The sequence below is a fragment of the Leptodactylus fuscus genome, chromosome 5 (genome assembly GCF_031893055.1).
Source record: "Leptodactylus fuscus isolate aLepFus1 chromosome 5, aLepFus1.hap2, whole genome shotgun sequence".
Taxonomy (NCBI): Eukaryota; Metazoa; Chordata; class Amphibia; order Anura; family Leptodactylidae; genus Leptodactylus; species Leptodactylus fuscus.
Genome location: NC_134269.1, coordinates 68059094 through 68079931, shown reverse-complemented (window position 1 = coordinate 68079931; position 20838 = coordinate 68059094). Strand labels below are relative to the sequence as shown.

The 20838-nt window shown below is 42.7% G+C and overlaps 1 protein-coding gene across 1 annotated transcript in view; it reads right to left on the bottom strand.

Moving 5' to 3' along the window:
- ELL3 (elongation factor for RNA polymerase II 3) overlaps positions 1-16245 on the bottom strand; it is a 107575-nt gene extending 91330 nt beyond the window's left edge. The window contains exon 1 of the mRNA XM_075273392.1: positions 16108-16245. Coding sequence (XP_075129493.1) covers positions 16108-16245 — 138 coding nt within the window. The remainder of the gene's footprint in view (positions 1-16107) is intronic.
- Between the last annotated feature and the right edge of the window lie 4593 nt (positions 16246-20838).

Sequence of the window (20838 nt, the reverse complement as noted above, 5' to 3'; positions counted from 1 at the left end):
ATTTGTAAAGTGGTAATACTATATCCCTGTCCAACAAGTCCATACCCCTTTTAATACATGACAATATCTTGCTGGCCTTAGAAGCAGCTGACTGACATTGCATGCTGTTATTTAATCTATGATCTACACCCTGGTCCTTCTCCACCAGTGACTCTTCCAGCTTTACTCTCCTTAGGACATATGTTGCATGTAGATTATTTTTACCCAGATGCATAACTTTACATTTATACATATTGAACCTCATTTGCCATGTGGATGCCCAAACACTTGTAACCTACCAACTCCTAACCTATGTACATCCCCCATAGACTGTACTGTACTACATAGCTTGGTGTCACCCGAAAACAGAGACAGTGCTATTAACCCCATCTTCTAGATCATTAATACATAAGTTAAATAGCAGGCGACCCAGCACTGAACATTGGGGTACATCACTTGTGACTGCATGGATAGGTAGATAACTTTCAAAGGGCAACATTTCACATTTTGTATTTTAATATTTATAGCCCAATCTGGGATAGGATCTGACAATGAGGAGGCTGAAATATCTCATTTATACTCTTCCCCACTCCCATGTCAACTTCTGTGTTTTGCAAAGAAAAACTTTAACATGAGTAGTGGGCATAATACATTGTTTGTTTTTACCACAAAGTACAAGACTTTATCTTACATAATGTTCTACTTCTAAGGTACAGCTTGTGCAATGATCAGAGAATCTTGTTCCTTTCCGCCCTGTATCATGGATGGATGATCACATCTATTGTGTCTATTACTGGGATAAACAAGTAACTTTGGACTTTAGGAGCCAATGAGACCAAATGATAAATAGAAACAAAGCTAAGAACTAGACACAAGCAGCAAATTTATATGGACATTGCCTACCTGGTGCCTTGAATTCCTGCTTTTATCTAATATTTTTATAATCAGAAATGGTCAGGTAAAGAGAAGGAACAAATGAAAAGGGAGTAGTGTCCAAACCTATCTTTATATTAACTAGATTATAGAAAATTTCCACCCTTATAAAGTATACTGAGAGGCCGAGATGTGACTTGATCCCTGGTTCAGATCATCTGTTGTATGATGAACATTTCTTAAGACGCAATGATGAAGTGGACTACATTGCCCCATGTACAATAAACATACAAGTGCTTGTCAGCTGATCATATTTTTACAAACATAAAAATGCAAACAGGGGATGTGCCGCTGACAAAATGCAACTGTATGGGCTCAGAAATCTTATTAATGATCATTTCTCCCTATACTCCTGATCATTACAGTCAGGGCCGGCGTCAGCGCACGGCATAGTCGGGCAAGTGCCGGGGCCCACAGAGCCTCTGGGGGCCCCCCGGCACTTACCTGTCACAATTTCAGTTCATCGGCGTCCGTCCGCCGATGAGCTGGAATACATACGCGATGCAGGAGCTGAGAGATCAGTTCCTGCTTTAAAGCTCCGGCCCGGCTTGCGTGTGTAGGCGTGATGACGTCATCACATCACGCTTACACACGCAAGCCGGGCCGGAGCTGATCTCACAGCTCCTGCATCGCGTATGTGATTGGAGGGAGAGAGAGAGGAGCGTCGGGGGAACGAGGGAAGGTGAGTGATAGAAGGTGAGTGTAAGTGTTTGTTTTGTATTACATATTAAGGTGAAACATAATGAAGGGGGCCCTTGAAACTGGGGGGCAAATGAAGGGGAGGGGGGAACAGCATGACACTGGGGAAGATGAAGGTGGTGGGGAGAGAACGGCATGAAACTGGGGACAGAGATGGAGGGGGCCCAAAGAAACTGGGGGGCAAATTAAGGGGAGGGGGGGGGAACAGCATGACACTGGGGCAGATGGAGGGGGGAGAACAGCATGACACTGGGGCAGATGGAGGGGGTGGGGAGAGAACGGCATGGAACTGGGGACAGAGATTGAGGGGGCCCAATGAAACTGGGGGGCAAATTAAGGGGAGGGGGGGGGGGACAGCATGACACTGGGGCAGATGGAGGGGGGGAGAACAGCATGACACTGGGGCAGATGGAGGGGGTGGGGAGAGAACGGCATGGAACTGGGGACAGAGATTGAGGGGGCCCAATGAAACTGAAGGGGCAAATGAAGGGGAGGGGGGAAACGGCATGACACTGGGGCAGAGACGGGGGACATGAAACTGTGGGCAGATGAAGGGGGAGAACGTGATGAAACTGGGGACAGAGATGGAGGGGGGGACACGAAACTGGGGGCAGAGGAAGGGTGTATATGAAACTGGAGGAGAGATGGAGGGGGGGGAATATAATTTACAGGTGACTGTAGGAGGATTATACTGTGTGGGAGCACATAATAAATGAATGAGAATGGGTGGAATCAACATAAAAGTGGGTGGAGCTAAATTTGCAGAGCGCGCCGCACATTTTGCCCCTCTTTCTACTCTTTAAAAGATTGGGAGGTATGGCGTTGGTGACGCCACACTCCTGCATGACGTCACTCGCTTCATCTGCAACGCACAGTGTCTCGACTCCCCCACCTCCTTTACAAGGGGGCCCACTGAGGCTCTGTCGCCCAAGGGCCCATAAAAACCTGGAGCCGGCCCTGATTACAGTATTACTTGTAGGATACAAGTGCTATCGACATACTATTATCACACATCAGAACAGGAAAGCAGCCCATGTAAAAAAAGACCCTTGTACAAAATTGTATACCTGTAAAAATCAAACTTAAACTATTCCACTTCATGGCAGCCAGGGGGGAAGGAAGGGAGACCGAACTTTCAAATGTGGCTACACCCCACAGATCCACCTTACAAACTATGTCTAGAAAAAGTGACTTATGTCATGAAAATAGATTGGGTGGAGGAACAAAGAACAAAATGTGAAAGTATTCTTTGAGGTGTGGAAGTGTGTTACTGACATACTACTGATCCATATATGCAGAGCTATACATGAATGCTATATACAAATGCTCTCAATGGACCAAGAACAACTGCTCCTGGAAAATGCACCAACTGTGGTCGTGTGTGGTCATGGACAAGCCACTGATTACTGGAAATGTTTCTTACTTCCGTTTCTAGATAGAAGAGAGCGTATGTAAAACATTTTAAAATCCGATTTCCAATCATTTTCCAGCCAATCTCAATTGTGAAATTTGCTCAGTCGCCGATCAGAGTCCGATCCCGATTCTCAACCCTAGTCAACGCTTCTCTATGGGAAAAGTCACTTTTAGGGTTGAGGCGATCTTGGGATCACCTCCAATCTCGATCCCGCTGGAAAAGATCGGGTCAGAATTCCGATCCCGATCGCTCAACCCTAAAGCTGATAAGTCTGTTCTCCCTTTTTCCCCTATTAATTTCTGTCTTCCTCTACTCTTGCATTTTTACCTTCCCCTTCCCTCCCCTTTCATTTGTGTATTAGAAAAACTACAGAAAGCTATTTTAGTGCCACTTGGACACTTTGAATACTGTAGTCTTGTTATTTTCTCCTAACCATGCCAATTTGTCTAGTATGACTACTGCCATATTACTTATCACTATGTGTAATGGATGCTTTCCATTGTTATACCATTAATAGAAAAAAAAAAAACAAACAACCCTGCACTCAGCTTCAGCATCCAACCACCAGGATAACCACTGATATCCACAAGGTAAGACTAGTGCTGTGTGACCGCAGAGCTGTTAAATATTGACCCTAAACTTCCATAAAGATAAAGGAAAGCTGTACTAAAGTACGTCCTCGTAATATTACAGTCTACAACCAAGCAAAAGGTGCTAGAAGTGTAACACAAAGCTCTTCTGGACAATCTCAGGCTCAGTCACTACAACTGATGGGCAAGTAGATAGATACATAGAATTTGTACATAAAGGAGATCCAGCCAGGCAGCCGTACCTGCGACATTGTCATTATAGCAGACTTTTCTCTGCACAATCTGATTCTTTATTGTATCTAAATAAAAGAAAGTCTTACAAAGCACATTCAGCCTCACTACAGGTGAATTACATAGTGACAGCTTCTTTCCTGAGATAGTATATTATAGGGGAACAACTGCTACAGAGGATGCTTATAGCATTTGCACTATGATGGAGCCTGTGAATAAGGGGAGAGGGTGTAGGTTAAAATAGCTGCCACCTTATTTATTGTGCAACCTGACTAGTACAAACACTGTGGCTACAATCTGACTCAGTTATAAGTACTACTTGAGTCCTGTGTATATTTTGCCCATCCCCATGTACAGTATACAGGCCCTGCCAGAGGATGACAAAGCAAAGGTCAGTAGTAAATGCTCCCCTAGTGCACAAGCCATCCTCGCAGTCATTGTGTTACAGTATATCTACTCTCTACTCCGGCTGCGGAGGACCATGTAGTATTGGTACAAGGAGATATTCTTATTTTCTATGCACATTGCTACTTTACTGGTATACTTCCACTGACAACATTTTATTGCCTATCCATAGCTACCACTTTTCAGACTCTTGTCGATTATAATGGGGAGCCCCCTTTATCTTCATCAGCAAGCTCTAAGATAAAGGCTTGTGTGGGTCAAGCATGGTTTTCTACAATTTCATGTGAGAGATGGCTCATTCTACTGTTCTGTATACAAACCAAATCTTATTGTACCTGGCCTACCGTCAGTTAACGTCCCACTGGTCAGTACAAGTGTTAACAAAATTGTAAAAAAAAAATGAAGATAATGACATATGACATTTTTTTTTATATAATATATTTTATATATTAAATTAGTACTGTATATACCTATTGAAGTTATGGACCAATGTTCATTTTATAAGGAAAATAAATGTATTGTAAAACAATATCACAGATAGCCCCTCCTGGCATGTCAAAATAAGAACTACACAAGCCATTTTATTATCTCGGCCGGGTGCAGTGCGGTTTCTATTATCCAGTAGCTTTTGTTATTTTTTTTCCTTCTATTACGTCATAAGGATGATTCATACAAACAGCTGCTAGAGACATGTTAGATTGTACCGAAGGTAGACAGAAATTGCAGCTAGCTCTCTGATTATATATATATTGCTGCATATAGGCAGTAATACATATATATATATATATATATATACACACACACACACACACACACACACACACACGCTGTATGAAAGTTATGCTATAGTATGAATAATTCTTTGACATATCTATCCATCCAAATATAACTATTAGGGAGCTTTCACGCGGAGTTTACACTCCACTCATTCTGAATGTAAACTCATTCAGAATGAGCGGCGTTAAAACGGATCCCATTGACTTCTATGGGTGCCGGAATACACGCGATACCCATTGAAATCAATGGAAGGCTTTTACCTATTGTTTTCAATGTGATACGCGCATATGCCGGCACACATAGAAATCAATGGGATCTCTTTTAACGCCGCTCATTCAGAACGAGTTTACGTTCAGAAAAGTGACGTAACTAGGAATGGCAGGGACCGTGGCGAACTTTTGACATGCCCCCCCCCCTTCCCCCGACCGACACTGAAGACCTCGACCAACTGACCCCTACCGCCGCCCCCCCCCCCCCATTTCTGCGGACACTATAATACCCCATATTGGCCCCTGCACACAGTATTATGACCCAATAGTGACCCCAGTACACAGTATTATGTCCCATAGTGGCCCCAGTACACAGTATTATGTCCCAGAGGGATACAAACATAAACTACTGTTACTTACCTATCTCTCGACTCCCCTGCATTCTCCGTCGCTGTCGGCCATCTTCCACGACGTCATATGACCGGTGCCCTGCGTTGCGGGTCATATGACGTCAAGCAAGTAGGCCGAAGCCTGCCTGGAGCCTGGGGAGGTAAGTAACACAGATTTTTAGGTCATCTTACCTCTCCCGGGCCTCCAATCATTATACTCAGGGATCTGAAAAGAACCCCCCCCTCCGAGTATAATAGTGCTTGTGGGGCCTGCGCCGTCACTTACCGATCCCGGCCCCTGCCAGCATCGGTAAGTATATAGGGCCCGTTACCGGCTGGAGTAACTCCAGCCGGTACCGGCGTATTAAAAAAAAAACAAAAAAAAACGCAGCGGTAGCGGCTGTCGCCGGGCCCTTAATGTCCCCGGCCCTGTGGCAGCTGCTACCACGGTAGTTATGCCACTGGTTCAGAATGAGCGGAGCGTAAACTCCGTGTGAAGGCTCCCTTATTCTATGACCGTCACATCCACCTGTTTCATTAAAAAGAACTTGAGAGTAATCTGAGAAACTTCCTGATGAACTTGACCTTTATGACGATTTCCATATTATGTCCATGTATGATCCCAATTCAGTTTCTAAATATATGCCCAGAGATCGGTTATTGCCAGAGCTTTAGAGAAGTGTGTATATCTTACATACAAAAGACATCTGTACAATTGTCATCACTGCCTGAAATTTCTATCACATCCTGTCACAGCCATTTATCGATTTTAATTTTTTATTCCCTGCCTTCCAAAAGCCATAACCTTTTTAGTTTTCTGTTCAGAGCCGTATGAGGGCTTCATTTTTGTTGGCCAAATTTTAATTCATAATGGTATCATTTAATATTTCATACAATATACTGGAAGCTAGAGAAAAAATAATTTCAGAGTAGGGTGGAATTAGAGAAAAACTGCATTTGCGTGACTTTCTTATGGGCTTCATTTTTACGGCAGTCACTATGCAGCCAAAATGTTAACAATATTCTGCGGGTTGGTAAAATTATGATGATACCAGATTTATATAGTTTGGTTTTTTGGGGAGTTTTTTTGTGGTCCACTTGGATAGGTCTAGCTGTATTCTGTGTTTGACCTTATATCTAGTAGGGGCATAGTTTATATACTGAGTTGTCATACTCATATTGAAACCAAAGTATATCCCATGAACACCCAACTAGCAGTTTACATGTGTCTAGCAAATTTATATAGTTTTTGTTACATTTAAGACTTAATTCTTAAGTCTTTAAGATTAAGATTTAATTCTTTGAGTCACTAGATTCTGACAACTAACTTTTGTATATTTCCATATGTAGGGCTGCATAAGCTGTCTTTCAATGGGGCTAAATACACCTTTGAGTTATAGCATTTCGGGGAATTTCCGATACTGAAATCTTGGTGTTCTGTGTCATTTTGTAAGTATTTTGAGAGAATTCTCCAGATTCGAGGACACTTTGTGAAGCTGTGGGTGTGGTGGAGTACAGTAACATAGTAGATGAGGTTGGAAGAAGACATTGGTCAATTAAGTCTAAACTATGACACTACTGTGTTAATCCAAGGGAAGGCAAAAAAAAACAAAAAAACATGCCAATTGCTCCATATCAGAGGAAAAAAAATTATTTCCTAACTATTAATCTGACATCAGCATAAAAACTTGTCTTTACCAAAATTCTAAAATCTGTAACCTGTAATAATGTTCTGTTCAAGAAAGGTATCCATGCCATTCTTGACCTTGCACAATGAAGCTACCATCATGGTATCCTGTGTAAATGTGTTCCATAGCCTTACTACTTTGACAGTAAAGAATCCCAATCTATAATGCTGGTGAGATGTTCTTTCCTCGCGGCACAGAGGATGTCCCTTTGTCATTGTCACAGGTCTAGAAGTGAAAAGTTCCACAGAAATTTGTACTGTCCCTTCATGCATGTTTACATTGTGATTACAAAAAGACAACTACAGGGAGGTCTAAACTGAATAACCCATGAACCTTAACCCTTTCCCCACATCCACCATACTATTACAGCGGAAGTCAGATGTCTAACTATCAGAATTGTTGGAGTATCTTCTCACTCATAAGGGTTTCCTTGCAAGTAGTATCCTCTTTTATTAAGAAAATCTGTGGAAAATCAGTTGATCTCACAGATACATTGGTTTGGCTTTGGAAACCAAATCCATACTTGTAACCTAATCCAAATTGATGTTTGTCACAACTAAATTATTGCATACCTCCCAACCGTCCCGATTTCCGCGGGACAGTCACGATTTGGGTGACATGTCCCGCGGTCCCGGTTGGAGGGAGATATGTCCCGATTTCAACTCAGATCTGCGTCCAGAGGGTATATATTATCCAGAGGACGCAGATCTGAGTTGAACACACATGCGGCTGAAGCAAGGAGCTGACACAGGTCAGCTCCTCGCTTCGCCACTGCGTGTCTCTCTCGCTGACACATATGCGGCTGAAGCGAAGAGCTGACATGTGTCAGCTCCTCTCTTCGCCGCTGCCGCCGGCTCCTGGCTTGCGATGTGTCACGTCGCGTCTGCAAGCCGGGAACCGGCGGCAGCGGCGAAGAGAGGAGCTGACACATGTCAGCTCTTCGCTTCAGCCGCATATGTGTCAGCGAGAGAGACACGCAGCGGCGAAGCGAGGAGCTGACCTGTGTCAGCTCCTTCCTTCAGCCGCATGTGTCAGCGAGAGGCGCACAGAGAGCGGCGAGGGAGCGGAGGAGAAGGTAAGTTTAATGTGGAGGTGGAACGTGAATCTGGGGGCAGATGAAGGAGAGGATGGCATGACACTGGGAGCAGAGATGGGGGGACATGACACTGGGGGCAGAGATGGAGAGGACATGAATCTGGGGGCAGAGATGTGGAGACATGAATCTGGGGCAGAGATGGAGGGGGGGACATGAATCTGGGGGCAGAGATGGGGGACATGAATCTGGGGGCAGAGATGGGGGACATGAATCTGGGGGCAGAGATGGGGGACATGAATCTAGGGGCAGAGATGGAGGGGGGACATGAATCTAGGGGCAGAGATGGAGGGGGACATGAATCTGGGGGCAGAGATGGAGGGGGGACATGAATCTGGGGGAACATGAATCTGGGGGCAGAGATGAGGGACATGAATCTGGGGGAAGAGATGAGGGACATGAATCTGGGGGCAGAGATGAGGGACATGAATCTGGGGGCAGAGATGAGGGACATGAATCTGGGGGCAGAGATGAGGGACATGAATCTGGGGGCAGAGATGAGGGACATGAATCTGGGGGCAGAGATGTGGGGATATGAATCTGGGGGCAGAGATGTGGGGATATGAATCTGGGGGCAGAGATGAGGGACATGAATCTGGGGGCAGAGATGTGGGGATATGAATCTGGGGGCAGAGATGGGGGACATGAATCTGGGGGCAGATGAAGGGTGTATATGAAACTGGGGGAGAGATAGAGGGGGGACATATAATTTACGGGTGACTGTAGGAGGATTATACTGTGTGCGGGCACATGAAAAATTAATGAGTGGGCGGAGTCAACACAAAAGTGGGCGTGGCTAAATTTGCCGCGGCGCGCTGCGCGCGCCACACATTTTGTCCCTCTTTCGGTTCTTCAAAAGTTGGGAGGTATGTTATTGATTCTATTGAAATATGAATGTAAGTGAACAAAATATACCACTGGTCATTTTGGGGTAGCCTATTGATGGGGTTAGCAAGCTGGTGATAAACATGTGCCATCTGAATTCCATTGTTGTAGTGATATCTTCAGCTCATAATCACTGTGCTTCTGGGTGAACCTTCCTTTATCAGCTGCATCACTGCACTATAAACACCATATCGAACCCAGTAGTTCTGGGTGAACCTCCCCCCATCAACTGCATCATTGCACCATATACACCAAGTTGAATCCAATAGTCGTGTGTGACACCCCCCCCCCCCCCATCAGCTGCATCATAACACCATAAACACTATGTTGAATTCAGTACATTCCAGTAAAGAAAGAGTTGCTGACTGATAACATAATGATAAATATGAGAACAGTTGTTTATGAGCCAGACTCTCTACAGGGGTAAATAACCTTCAGAGTCTCTTATCAGATCTCTCTAAGGCTATGTGTCTGGAAACAGAAGAGCTGGTGATTGGCTGTGTGTCATTGTTCAGGTGTGAAGCAGTTCTAAAAGACATAAATGAAATGTACATTTTATAATATTAAAGGGAGTCTATCATTGGCTCTAGTGATTTTTAACTAAGCATATATTTGCATAATCTTTAGAAAATCTAATCCAGACACACCTTTTATTCATTAATCCTCCCAGCAGTTTGTGAATTAGCCCGCTTTTAATATGCTAATTAGACACCGGAGGTATTTGTGATGCTCTCTGAGCACAGTGTGATATGTGTAAACAGGGGGAGGTGAGAGCAGGGAAGGCTGATGATGAGGACTCATCTCCTCCTTCTTAACATATATCACACTGTGCTCAGAGAGAATCACAAAGACTTCCGGTGGCTAATTAGCATATTAAAAGCGGGCTAATTCACAAACGGCTGAGAGGATTAATGAATGAAAGGTATGTCTGGATTAGCCTTTATAAAGACTATCCAAATATATGCTTGGCTAAAATCAATAGAGCCAATGATAGACTCCCTTTAATATATGATTTTAATGTCTAGTTTTATTCCTCAATTTATTTAGAACTCCTCAATCATGATTCGCACTGAACCATAAAGGGATGAACCACTGCAGCATATAGATATAGGATGGTTAGCCTGGCACAGACAGTTACGTGAACTTACAATAGGTGCAATTACTTCCTGTAAATAATATATATATATACACATACACATATAAATATACATACAGTGCGGTAAAACACAAAGATTTGGTGGCTGCTTTGTGGTAGGCTCTGGTAGGTTCTACTTCTACCTCTTTTTTGTCTTGGCATTTATCACTCTTGTTTATTTACCAAGCTGCCCATATTCAATCCCAGCATAAGACATAGACACTGGCAATAGTTTTGTCTATTCTATGAATGGATGTGCTCTTCCAAGATGAATAATGTTGCTTATACTCTTGCATTGTCTCTAGGAACCACTGCTTACCATCATTTTCTAACATTATCTTGGTTCTTGAATTTTATTAATATCTCTGTTTGCCTTTGTTTCATTACCTTGGCTACCCCATTCCTTCTTTCTTTACTTTGCTTGCTTAAAAGTTAACCAAGGATGAAAAGTCCCGCTCATCTGCAACCACCAACAAAATATTACTGCTACTATTCACTGCTAGTTGACCAAAATCAATGACATGCACTTAAAATGGTTCCTCTTCTCTATACCCAGTGGACTGAATGGCTAAGAAACTATGGGCATGAATGGTCATCACCACCATTTTTTGAGTGCATTTAAAAACATAGCTACAAGGCATGTTGGTTGTTCCAAGGTCACAATGTACTGACTTATTGGCCGAGACAAGGGAACATGTTCCCATCTACAAGTTTGCATTAGCAGCAGTAGAATTAAACAGAGAGATAAGAGACTTCAAAATAGTAGTTTGCATTTAAAGAGAACCAAATTCTTTCCATTTTTACAATCATGATTTAGAATAGAAATCTTTTATTCTTTTTTTTTTTTTTACATATCACGTATAGATGCAAATAGCGTTCACATACTTTAACAGTAGTTAAGCTTTGAATAAGCATCCCTAACCAAATTCTTCTCTGGTGCACAAGCAGAAATACTGAAATGTTGCCAAATTCATTTATTGCCATGTGGAAATATGGCGGGCTGTAAATCAGTTATCTCGCCTAAGAGATCCATTCTTCTATATGAAACTACAAAGACTAAAACCCTTTTACTTCCACGTACAGTAAATAACAAGGTTTGCGCAAAAAAAAAAAAAAAAAAAGTGACAAGTCTTCTTTTAACGTCTAAGTACTTTTCATTGGTTTCCGCTGATACATATCTTTCTGTCTCCCTGACTTGAGCAACCATCTTTTGTTTTTCAGTCTTAAAATATAGAAATATAATTATTGAAATAATAGATATTATGTTATCAGTATAGAGATTTACATTTGACATTTACAACGGCTTCACTGTGCTTATCTGTCCCTTATCATTGTACTTTCCTCTTAATGGTATCCAAGCATAAATGAGATATTGGGGTGGAAGACATACAAGACTGTAGGCAACTGGAGATAGAACAGTCCATTGTGCAAACCTGCAGCTAATCTTTCCCATGCTAGTATTAACCAAAGAATGCAGCCTATTGTTATTACTTATGTTATGGCGCCATTAACTGCCACAACACTATATACGAGAAATCCATGAAATGAGAAGTTAAATATAACATGTGAACAAGCTATCAAAGCAAGCAAAAACAGCAAACAGTGGGCTGGCATACAAGGAGGGAAGGCTTACAATGTTACTGGAAGTCTAAAACTTTCAAACAGGATCACGTGGCACCCATATTGAAGACATGGCCTTTGCATTATGGGAAGAAAGAGAAGAGTCCCAGTCTGGAGTATTTTCAACTCTTTTTTTTGTTATAGGCGATGGACAAATGAACTAACATTGATCTTAAAGGCAATCTGTTAGATGCAAATCCCTTGTTACAATGATTGACAGCGTTTTCCTTAAACACAGTAATAGGGAGAAGGCTGTCAATCAGTGACTGGGCAATGGTGGGGAGTCCACAACTCATGAATACATTGGACTTCACAACACTTGCAACTAATAAACTGCCTAACAAAACTTTGCTTACACATAAATGACAGGTGGCTAAATTCAGAATGGTTGTCTACACTTCAGACTAAGGGCAGAATAAGGCTGGTAATAGATTTGAGATAAGGTTTTTTTTTGGGTACAATGTAAAATCTATGGTAACATTAATACTGGAAAAAAACAGTAATACAACTAGAAGAAAATGATTCCAATAGCTTTAGCTGTGTTACAATGTATGCCTTTATAAAGTAGAGCCCCAAGGTGGGGAAAATGTTGAAACATTGTTTGGTTGGGGGCATCTTCAAATGTCTATGGCCAGCATTAACCCCATGTTGTCAAGTTCTTTAGAACCTATGTAGTTAAAACATATATTTTGGGATAAATCAATAATGCATTGAGCTGATTTGATCCAACACCTTTTGGCTGGAGACAATGGACCCTGAAGTGCCCAAATGGATAAGCATTTCAATAGGGCCCATACAATAGATAAGGAAGGTAGATAGTCATTTCAATAACAGGACATCTCCAAACAATGGTGGAAGAAACCAGCTAGGCTGTCATAAAGCATGAACAGATAAAATTCTAACAGAGACAGTAAATCAATTAACCCTCAGCCTCTCACTCACCTAGTGGCAGTGACAGGTGGCCACCAAGGCCCTGTCCCTGATACACTATGTGTTAATACTGAAAAACATGGACCCATATGAAAAAGTGGATGTTGTCCATGAACCACAGCAAATAATACATGTGCATGCAAACAAATGAGACTTAAACTTGAGGGCATGCTGTAGATTGTCAAATCACTTGCTTGGTAATATGAAACACGGGCATTGTAAAGGGTGAAGTCCAGTCTGGAAGGATGGATAGATAGATAGATAGATAGATTCTAACCATCATAAGAATAGCATCCAATTTACTAGTATAGCAACTAATCTATTGTTGCCTCTAGTTAGCAGTTAAACAGTTAATACTGATAAGAAGATAAAATCATTATATGTTGTGAGACTGAAAGTTGACATTTTAATCTTATTTCAGAAACTGAGACTACGCAGTAGTACAAACCATCTGCAGCCTGAACACAGGTGCGGATACAATACTGAAATACTAGTCATAGCGTCCACCAACAGCGTTACCTATAGACTGTGAGCACATAGTGGAGCTAATGTATTAGTACCATAAGGCATCAATTTAAACCACTGCAATCATATATAAGCCGCATCTGCATTAGTATTCCTTCATGCATTAATAAATAGTGGCTTGCCATACAACAGCTGTAAACCTTGGTTAGTAAACCACATAAAGAGCCTAAAATAAAGCATTGACAGTTTACATTTCCATGGCCTGTCCAGCAGCATACTAACCACTTACACTTACAAATAGGGATGACAGAGAGTGGTAAATGCATTGACAATTGCACTGGCAGCTTCATTGATATGCCTTATAAGATCTGAAATGACACTTGGAGACATGTGCTCCATAATGTTGTGCTGACTGCTGGTAAACTAGAAATACACCATTCAGGTGACTGGAAGGCATAGTGGACATATGATCAAATTAAGAGTGTCAGGAAAGGCAGCGCTCATAGAAATCTGATTTTATCGAGGATTAACCAGATATATGCCAGGAAGGTTGATGGATAAAGGCAGAATTAGCTCAACGGATATGTGAAGAGGAAAGAGCATGAGCTTTATATGGAACAGATGTCCATGTCAGTGATAAGCAGGTGGGTAGGTTACCCTGGGCACAAACCGATCGCTGCTTCCACAATATCAGCAATAACTGAGAGTCAGATAGTGATCAGATAGGATAGGATTTCCATTTCCAATTTATCACAACCTGAACATAATAGGTATACATAAAACCAGTATGTGGCAATAAACCTCCTTCACAATTTTTGGTGTGCCGCCTGCTTTTTTGGAGTTATATTGAAAGGGACAAATCATTTTCCCATTGGTGAGCACCCTATGCCTAGACTGGTGCAGTCATATATATGTTTTGTGTATACATAAAACCAGCTAGGGAGTCTGCTACCAGGAAACACCATATTAAACCATCCACAGTGCAATATGCTCAGCACCATTAGACTTTAACTAGACAAATAGATGCATCATTTCCTTGAAAAAAGCCATTTTTATCAATATGCAAATTAAACTAAAGTGCAATGCAGAGGCCTTGGATGCTCTGGCACACCCCCACTGCACTTTAGCCTCCATTGCATATTTATTAAAGAAAAATAAATACATAATGGAGCATCTATTGGACTATATATGGTGCTCAGCATAGTGCCTCGAACAATGGCTTTGGATAGAGTTTTCAGATGACAGACTCCCTTTAATAACCTAGGACTAAAACACAAGATGGGCAGGGCGATATGTAGGGCAGAACTAAAATGCCACACCTGTCATTACTTTTATTATATTTGCAAAGTTATAATAAATGTAACACTGTCAGGTCAATGACTGGTTTGTGCAAATGGCACACAGGACAAAATCCTGCATGGTGACTACGACAACAATGTTGCCGATCCCACAATGTCAGGTGAATTATAAAGGGCAGTCGAAAGATATATCTGAAGTGGCCCAATGGTGGAGAGAGCACAACATATGGCAACAGGTGGGAGAGTGTAAATATCAAAGATAACATATCAAGGGCATAAGAACCCTTCACTAGGGCACAGCAGATGGTATTATATTTTACCCATATGCCAGTGGTAAGGTACACAGGACACAAAACTGAAATACACAAAACAGATGGGATAAAGAAAATATAAGAGACCAGTTGGGGAATGATATGTGCAAAGAAGATACAAGATAAAGTCTTATAAGAGGCTATATGAAGTGATCAATAAAACAATATCAATATTATAACCCATATAAATGACATAAAAGGGATCACAATCTTATCTTGTAAAATGACTGCGCCTATAGAAAATATACATCATAACTACCAAATGGTATGGCAGGGAATAAACAAGCAGTAGAAATATAGAGTTAGCATGGCAGACAGATGTGTGGTGAAGTGAAGCACTTGCACCAAAGAACACAAGTATTAGGGCAGTATACATTATTGTACACATGTATAAAAGCAGTGTACATTATTGCATACAAGCATTAGGACAGCATACATTACTGTACATAAGTATTAGGACAGTATACATTATTGTTCCCAAGTCTTAGGGCAGTATACATTATTGTACACATGTATAAAAGCAGTGTACATTATTGTATACAAGAATTAGGACAGCATACATTACTGTACATAAGCATTAGGGCAGTATACATTATTGTACACAAGTAATAGGACAGTATACATTATTGTACACAGGTATTAGGGCAGTATACATTATTATACACAAGTAATAGGACAGTATACATTATTGTACACAGGTATTAGCACAGTATACATTATTATACACAAGTATTAGGCCAGTATACGTTATTATACACAAGTATAAGAGCAGTTTATATTACTAGACACACGTATAAGGACAGTATACATTATTGTAGACATGTATCAGGGCAGTATACATTATTATACACAAGTATAAGGACAATATGCATTAATGTAATGCTGTATAACCTGTGGCTCTTTAGCTGTTGTGGAGCTATTACTCCTAGCATTGCCGGACCTCCAGCTAGTCATGCTTGGAGTTGTAGTTCCACAACAGCTGGAGAGCCTGTGCACCATGGTGCTGCTGTATTATACAGTAGAAAGTAGTGAGACTTTGTGTCAGCAGTTTCTTACCAGCCCCTTCTGGAAGTCCCGCAGGCAGCGCAGGGCAGAGTCTGTCAGCTTCAGGTGGAAGAGGCTGAGGCGAGGGCTTTTCCTGGGCTCAGTCCGATAAGACAGAGTCCCGCTCAGCTCTTCCCCGGGCCGAGACATGGCAAACACTGACAGCCAGCTGCACAAGCAGGGGAACTGGAGATAGCAGCCCAGGGAGGCGTGAGGAGGGCGGGAGGAGGGAGGGACAGATAACAGAGACTGAGGAGGGGGAAGAACTGACAGCACAAGCAGCAGCAATGGCAACTACTGTCATACTGAAGCCTCCAACAATGTGTCATGTACTTTCTAGCTGTCACTTGGTACTAGTGTAGCTACACGTGTCCTGCCCATTCATAAAGCTCCAAGCCTTCCCTAGCTTCTCTTAACCCCTTAACCACTGGAGTTGTTGGGTCTCAAAGCTCAGACAGTGTTTGTTGATTTTCACCACATCGATGGATCTAACTTGTCTGTATTATTTTCATGACATATATTAGGCTGATTATTATAGTAATTGTTTTATGAAGTAAAACATTGTGCAAAATTATAAATTACATTTGCCATTTTCACAGGGCCCCTGATCCGTCAGGGCTTTCAGTGCCCGGCAGATATTAGGAGGCGGCACATACAAGGTCCTGGTGCTAAGCGGTGTCAGATGCTGTGTGCCCCTGCTCCATTGCATCCATAGCAGGCAGTGGATTGTGGTCCCACTGAGCCACATAACCGGTTTAGGCTAAGACCTCACGTTGCGGAAACGCAGCATTATTTGTTGCGCTTTTTTGAGCCAAAGCCAGGAGTGGATTGAGCAGAAGGTAGGAGTATAAGAAATTCCTTTATGTTTCCCATTCCTAATGTAGCCATTGTTGGTTTTGGCTCAAAAAAAGGCAACAAAATAAAACTGTGCTTCCACAAGGTCAGGCCTTAGCCTAAGTGTTGGGAAACTCCCAAGGGCATTATCTATGTAGCCTCCCTGGTTTTTACCCTTTAGAAACCCTTTTTACAGTAAATAAACATATGAATAGCCTTAAGTAAGGCAATTCTTCTGTTACCTTTATTATTCTGATCCACGCAGCCTTTCACTAGAAACATCTTCTTTCTTCTTTATGTAAATGAGTTTTCTTGCAGCACTGGGGGTGGTCCCCAGCACTTAAACAGCACAGTGGGCGTCCTCATTGCTGCTTGAAAACTCTCCAGAGACGCCTCTATCTTCTTCTCCGCCTCCTTCTCACACGATCCACTTCTCTGGGTACAAACGCGCCGACTTCGTATGTCCGTAGGCCATTTTCCTGTGGCCGAACGGCAGAGTACTTACTGTACAGTATTTTACAGTATTTACTGTAAAAAGGGTTTCTAATGATAGAATCCCTTTAATCTCTGTACAGTGATCTGGTTTTCCCCATGGAGAGGCTACCAGGTCACTACATCTCAGAGTGGTCCCAGTATAGCTGTCCATAGAACAGAAAGCACTGAAGGTACAGACAAAAACTGCTGAGATACAGGCCTAGGAGTTGGTAACAAATATCAGGTAGATATGGATGAGCAGATTGGTGCGGAGTCAGTACGAGCCAAAGCTGATAACAAGTATCAGGAAGATCAGAATGAGCAGACAGATGTAGAGTCAGGGGCCAAGCTACTATACACTGTAAAAAGAGGTCCAGCTATAGGGGGTGCAGAGGTAGTATTTACTTCTGGGCCCTGGATCCTGAGGGCCCCCCTACAAGTCCTCCTGCCACATAAACTATACCACTATTCTAAGTGGCACTAGGTAGGTAGGGGTTTCAGTACAGATTTTACAATGGGGCCCAGAAGCTTCAGGATACATTTCTGACTCAAAAACTGCAAATATACAGGGCAAGCCAGCTGCAAGCCTTACAGGAACTAGCAAAGCTGTGCACCTCAACTGCAATGCTGAGGGCAAGGAGGACATAAGGTGGTGCCTGAAATTAGTTTGGAAAACTCACAGGTGTGCACATTAGGCCTTCAGCTTGCAGGCAGGCAAGTTAGGGCTCGTTCACACAGGGACATAGGGGGCGGAATTTGGTGCGGAATCCACGTGGAGAGCAGTGAGCACGTGGAATCCACGTGGAGAGCAGTGAGCAGCTGCCCTTTCTTCAGGCGGATTCCGTGGCTCATTGAGCCGCGGCATCCGCCTCACGGCAGCACCCTCCGGACTAGACCCATTCATTTTAGGTCCATTTCCATTTCCATTCATTTCCAGAGCGGGAAGCCGCAACTGACAGTCACGGCAGGCGTATTTTGGTCCCGATTTTGACACGGCATTAAGCCACGGCATCCGCCTCGCAGCAGCACCCTCCGGACTAGACCCATTCATTTTGGGTCCATTTCCATTCATTTCCAGAGCGGGAAGCCGTAACTGACAGTCACGGCTGGCGTATTTTGGTCCCGATTTTGACGCGGCTTCCCGCGTCAAAATCAGGACCAAAATACACTATTCCGTGCCCGTGTGAACTAGACCTTAGAGGGGAAGGAACTGCACAGTGTGAATTATTAGCGGACTAGTCCAGCAGATTACCAGAGTGTCCTCTGGTGGACCTAAGTTCTGACACATGATAGTAAACCCCAAATGTCCTGCAGAATACAAACCAAGTCGTGTAGGATTGGGAGCGGAAGGGGATGGATTTGTGGATGAGATGTGTACCTTTTCACATTTTTCTAGAATTCTGTGCCATTTTATAAAATATTTTTTTGTTGGTGGGAACTAGAGATGAGCGAGTACTATTCGAAACTCCCGTTTCGAATAGCACGCACCCATAGGAATGAATGGACGCATCCGGGGTTAAGCGGCCGGCCGCCGGCAAAGTCCGGTGTCACGTTCTGGCCTGTAGCTATCATCAAGAGTCATATAGTCAGCATGCCTCACTTGATCCCTGAGGACCAATGCCAGGCCTCAGTGGTAACTTCCAGAATGCGTGATGTCAGCCACCGACCTAAAGAAGAACCTGAGGAAGATAGCAGAGCAATGCAATGATGCCCAGGAGAGGAGTGGAGCAATGCAAGGATGCCCAAGAGATGTACATGTTGTACACTGTAGAGCATTATACTGTACTGTGGTAGGGAGGGTCTCTGGGGAGCATATTATATTATTTAAGTCCACTGTGGGGAGCATATTATACTGTGTGTGGCCACTGTGGAATACTATACTGTGGTGGGGAGCATATTATGCTATGGAGGACCACTGTGGAGCATTATACTGGGGTACTGTAGAGCATTATACTGTGTTAGGGAGGGGCTCTGGGGAGCATATTATACTATGTGAGGCCACAGTGCAAAGCCTTTTATACTGTGTGGGACTTATTATATTGTGTAGGGCTGTTGGGGAGAAAATTATACTGTGTGGGGTCACTGTGGAACATTATAATGGGAAGGGGCACTGTGGGGAGCCTTTTATGCTGTGTAGGACTTATTATATTGTGTGGGGCTGCTTGGGAGCATATTACACTGTGTGGGGCCACTAGGGTATATTTATATATATTGTGTGGGGGTTCTGGAGAGCATATTAAGCTATATGAGGCCATGGTGGAACATTATACTATGTTTGGGCTTTGGGGATCATATTTTACTGTTTGAAGTGTTATATACCATGTAAGGCCACTATGGGATACTCAGGAGAGTATTTTTACTCTGGAGGGCACTGTGGAGCATTAGATACTATGTGGAGCATTATACTGTGGGGGAATGGCTTAAAAGTCCTACTGGCAACCCTGTGTGCTATCTCTGCATCACAGTTTCCTCACTATAATCTTGCACGTAAGTGAAGTGCTTCATGGCTGTGTCATTCCCCATACAGTACTGTGCATGAACTGACCATGGAACTATTGGGGGTGTGCACAGTACTATAAGTGCTAACTATACTGGGAACATACTCAGTAATGCTGGATAGTCAGCACATATGTAAGATTTCAGTGAAGGTACCATGGTGTAGGCTATTAGCAGGAAGCTGTTGGGTGGGCTCCCAGGACAAGTTCCTCTGGTGGGCTCTAGGCCCTTCAGTCCAACAATGTCAAATATGCTGAAAGTATTGTGTACTTCTTGACCGGACGCATTCTATATTCACACACAATAATACATCTGTATTAGGGGTGTAGCTATAGGGAATGCAGAGGTAGTATTTGCTACCTGGCAATGGACCTTAAGGTTCTCCAAAGGTCCATATGGCACAAAAAATATACCACAATACTAAATGACACAAAGGAGCAGGGGACCCAATACAGATTTAAAATTGGGGCTTAAGAGCTGTTTTCATGTGATGGAAACACAGGTGCACAGCTCGTTATAGTCACAGCTCAGTAATCAGACATCTGCATGGTAACGAGCTGTGCACCTGTGTGTCCATCACATGACCATGGACTGTACATCACATGACCATGGACTGTACATCACATGACCTTGACCAGAATTTTATCAACTGGTAGTAAGCAGAATGAATGACAGCAAGCAGAGATCTAAAAAACCACAAGCAATTGATACAGAAAGTATATTGAAAAGCTTTAGAACGTTTAATTTCACAAACACTAACATTTATTTGCTGAAGCAGTCAGGCATATTTATTGTATTTCAGGTAATTCCACCTTTTCAAACTGGCCTTGAGGATATGGGCAGTATAAGTTAGTATAACTTTCTGTATACAATAGCCTTCATATTTCATAATAGTATGTTTACTGGGGTTACACAACTTATATACACCTTCATGTGCTC